The sequence below is a fragment of the Triticum urartu genome, chromosome 5, assembly GCF_003073215.2.
Source record: "Triticum urartu cultivar G1812 chromosome 5, Tu2.1, whole genome shotgun sequence".
NCBI lineage: Eukaryota > Viridiplantae > Streptophyta > Magnoliopsida > Poales > Poaceae > Triticum > Triticum urartu.
The window spans coordinates 231,811,489-231,815,829 of NC_053026.1; the positions used below are offsets into that span (position 1 = coordinate 231,811,489).

Genomic DNA, 4,341 nt, shown 5'->3' on the forward strand with positions numbered 1-4,341 from the left:
GGTGGAACCCTAGATGGCCGATCTTTCACGAAAGGAGCGGGTCCCACGATGAACACGAAGAACACAAGGGGAAAACACGAAGGGAAATACAAGAGAAAACACTCAAACCAACAAGATATGGTCACACATATGCTAGATCCGAGTACACATAGAGATCACACAGTCCAAATCCAACAAGGGACGATACATAGGGTAACCGGTTCTTCTCCGTGAGGAGGTCTTGAGGTCTTCCCGTTAGGGGTCTTGAATCCAAGTGGATCTTCTCCGAAGAGGTGTCGGTCCCTCGTGGTGGAGTAGATCCGGATGGATGAGCGAGGCTCTATCTCACAAATGAGCTATCACAACGCTAACCCTAACTAAGAGGATGTGGGGAGTATATATAGTCTAGGGCCACATAGGGGTAAGTGGGAGAGAGTTTACATGGGCTCTTGGCCCGTAGCTGCGTAGGGGAGCCGGATGTCCGGGTTGGGGACCGGATGTCCGACGGCTCGTGAGGAGCCGGATGTTCGCGCTAGACTTGCCCGCTCCTGTGCTCTCTGGATAGGTGGGGCCAGATGTCTGGGCGAAGGTGTGACGCCCCAAGACCGACGCTCCAGATGCCTTCCATGTATTTGCGTTTCGCAGCGTGAATTGTTTATTTGTTGCATTGCATCATGTCATCATGCCATTAATTTCTTTGCAACCTTTTTTAAACTCACTAAATAAACTGCATGGATCTTTGATCCATTTAAATCGAGGGAATTCACATGGTGATTTCTCTTTATAACATATCCTCCCAATACTTAGGGAGCTATACTAAACCATTCCTTTGGCTTGGAATCACCCATAACACTTTTGCTCTGTTCTTCGAATTTTCTTTTATCCAACTCAACTTCAATTCTTCCTTTGGGGCCTTTTAGTAAAATTGAGTTGCAATTTTACTTTATCCATAAATGTTCCAAATCTGCCCGTAAATCACATCTGGTGTGTAGGGTCACCTCCTACAGTTTCAACCCATTTGGAAATTATTTGAATGGGTTTCGAAATTCAAACTTGCCGAGTTAAATCCAACGCGTGTGGATTTTACTTTCTCTAAAAATCCTCGGGCGATTTTTGTCAAATTCCTCGTATTTTTGTGAGTCTGGGAAATAATCCCCATGCTCAAATTTTTGTCCACTTATTTCTTCTCTCTCTTTTCTTTCTTTGCTTTTATGTTTTTGAAAGAGTTTTAAAGAAGAGAAGAGAGAGGGAGAAGGAAGCCCATCAGGAAGGCTCGACCTGTTTTCCCAAGGCCCCACCTAGGCCCAGCTCCGGCAGCCTCCTCCCGAAACCTAGCTAACCTAGCCCGACCCCCCGCACCCCTCCTCCTCGTTCCTCAGCGCCACACTTCTCTTCACGATCCTCTCGCCCGAGGCCTCGATCCCTTCCTCCGCTTCCACCACCAGCGCTCGCCTCCGCCCGTGGACCTCCGCAGCAAGGCCCATCTGTGTCGCCCCCGCAGGTTCCTGCCCTGCCTCGAGCGCCCCCGCGCCGGAAGCCGCCTCCCATGGCGCCCCATCCGCGCCGCGGGACCTCCCCATCGCCAGCTCCGCTGCCGCCTCTCCACTGCCCCGAGCATCTGGCGCGACCAGCACCCGACCAGCAGGTCGCCAGCGTGCCCGATGCCTCCTCCTCACGCATGCCTGGCCGCGCCGCCGGACCCCGCAGGTCACCGACCCTTTCTTCCCGCCCTCCGGTCCTCCTCTATTTTCCTCTCTCTCAATCACGCGCTCTCTCTCTCAGGGTCGAACAAGGACGCCGCCACCCCATGGAACCTTCTCCGCCTGGAGCTTCGTCACCTGCAGCCGCGTCCCCGCCAGACCTCCGCCTCGCCCCGCTTGTCTGCTACCGCCGTGTGCTGTTGTCCCCAGCGCCTCCAGCCGCGCGCCCCTGCCTTCGTTGCCGTTGACCGAGCTCCACCGTGACCTCAAGGCCAGGGGCGCCCTGCCTCCATGTCCACTCTGTGCTCCGTCGCCCATGGCCGAGCACCTCAAGACTAAGCCCATTTTCCCTTTGATGTGAACGGTTACACGAGCATGACCCAGATTCAAAACGCAAGACGATGCCTCCGTTGCACCCATCCCGAGAAGGAGCATTTTGGATTTGTCAAGTACGACTACATGGTGATGCGCTAAGTTCCTCTACCGCCATCTTTAGAATCCCAAGACCGCCAAGTACCTCGACGCCCGATGCCTAGAACAACTACCGTCGACGCGTACAACTACAATGTAAACATGTACATGACGACCTCGGGGACCTATGTTGTGCCAAGTACCTCCACGATGACTCGGACATCTACAGAAAAACATGTACCACTACCGCCGAGAACCGATAGTACCACTATTTCTACTACCATCACGGGAACGACTACTTCCACTACCTCCCTCGACGAACTCGAACCGCTTCGTAAACGCACACTTCGAAGGTATAACTGCCGAGACGACCGTCCGTGAATGAATGCATGTGTGTTGTATGAGATGCATGTTTAGATGTTGTGTATCTGCCCGTGAAAGTTAGTCGTTCCTCCTTGTTTGCCATGCCATCGTCCCGTGGGAACCCGGTATCCGGGATCACCCCACCATCCTTGCACGACACGCTCCCACCATACTCCCTTTTGTACTGGTATCTCCATGAGCTACCGGAACCAAGATGTTTCCATGGCATCATTTTCGGAATGTTGCCGTGGCACCCCTTTCTTTCCGCCGTGGTGACAAAATGCTCCATATCTTATAACATGCCAACATCTTCATAAAAATTGCATCCAACCATGAATATGTCATCCGCATCATGATAACAACATTTAAAATGCTTAAAAATTATTGTTTGCATCAAATTGCTATATGCACATGTGGGGATTTACTGGAATTGTTGTTTGTTGTTCCGGCCTCATTTAAACTTGCCTAGATAGGTAGTTTTCATATGCTTCACCTCTTGCCATGTTTAACAACATTTAATATTGTTGTGTACATAAACGGGAGAGAACTAAATAATTGTTGTGGTGTTTCATCAATATGCAACTCGTTGCATATTGAGCTCCACTTAACTTGTAGTATTGGTTGTGCACTTTGCCATGCCATGAATCATTAAAATGGACATGCATCATCCTTGATTGTGCATCATGCCATGTTTATGTGATGGTTGTTTACCGTGTGTTTGCTTCTTTTCGGTTGTGCTTCTTATCGATAGTTCCTGTTACGTTGCGATTGTGAGGATCCGTTCGACTACGTTGGCTTGTCTTCTTCATGGACTCGTTCTTCTTCCTAGCGGGATTTTAGGCAAGATGACCGTCACCTTGGATCTCACTACTATCTTTGCTATGCTAGTTGTCTCGATGCTATCACTATGTCACGCTACCTACCACTTGTTTATCAATCCTCCCAAATTGCCATGATAGCCACTAACATTTTCCACCATCCTAGCAAACCGTTGTTTGGCTATGTTACCGCTTTGCTCAGCCCCTCTTATAGCGTTGCTAGTTGCAGGTGCAGTTGCAGTTTGTTCCATGTTGGGACATGGATATTATGGGATATCACAATATATCTTATTTAATCAATGCATCCATATACTTGGTAAAGGGTGGAAGGCTTGACCTTATGCCTGGTGTTTTCTTCCACTCTTGCCGCCCTAGTTTTCCGTCATACCAATGTTATGTTCCTTGATTTTGCGTCCCTAACATGATGAGGGTTTATGGGCCCCTCTTGACAGTTTGCTTTGAATAAAACTCTTCCAGCAAGGCCCAACATTGGTTTTAACATTTGCCATAATAATACTTGAACCTAATAATTAATTGGCACAGGGCTTCGTGAACCCGAGGTTTTTTCATTTAGATCATCCCACGTAATAACTAACTAAACTCCCATCATCATTTAGATCATCCCACGTAAGGAAAAAAGATCAGCCAACTCCTACTACATAATGGGATTATATTTTTCTTTTTGACATGTTAATGGGACTTAAAAGCTCACTTACATGCATGCTACCGGTGCATGCTTGCATGCAGACATGTTGATGTGATTTAAAACCCACTCACATGCATGCGCCACGGTATTTCTGCATGCTTGCATGTGGCTTAGTGCGGAGCCTCTCAACGTCTAGATCAGACGACTATTATGGACTGATTTACTTCATCTAACGGCTACATCAATTTTGATGATGTGGCTCAAGGAGAGGATAGAGAATTCCTAGTAGTGGGGGCTAGCTATTACTAGTAGATAAGTCTTTGTAGAGATTCCACTACATACGGAACAAAATGAATGAATCTACACTTAGAATGCATATATATATACATCCGCATGTGGTTCATGGTGAAATCTCTACAAAGAC

The 4,341-nt window shown here is 48.3% G+C and overlaps 1 protein-coding gene across 1 annotated transcript; it reads left to right on the forward strand.

Moving 5' to 3' along the window:
• Positions 1 to 554: 554 nt before the first annotated feature.
• On the forward strand, positions 555 to 2,346 carry LOC125506965 (WAS/WASL-interacting protein family member 2-like). Its single transcript, XM_048671673.1, has 3 exons — positions 555 to 568; positions 1,214 to 1,686; positions 1,762 to 2,346. The coding sequence occupies exons 1-3, from the start codon at positions 555 to 557 to the stop codon at positions 1,941 to 1,943; spliced, it is 669 nt and encodes a 222-aa protein (XP_048527630.1). The 3' UTR covers positions 1,944 to 2,346.
• Positions 2,347 to 4,341: the final 1,995 nt, after the last annotated feature.

Coding starts and splice junctions, on each gene's coding strand:
- LOC125506965 (XM_048671673.1), top strand. Junction 1,687..1,761: donor CGCGCCGCCGGACCCCGCAG/GTCACCGACCCT, acceptor TCTCTCTCTCAG/GGTCGAACAAGGACGCCGCC.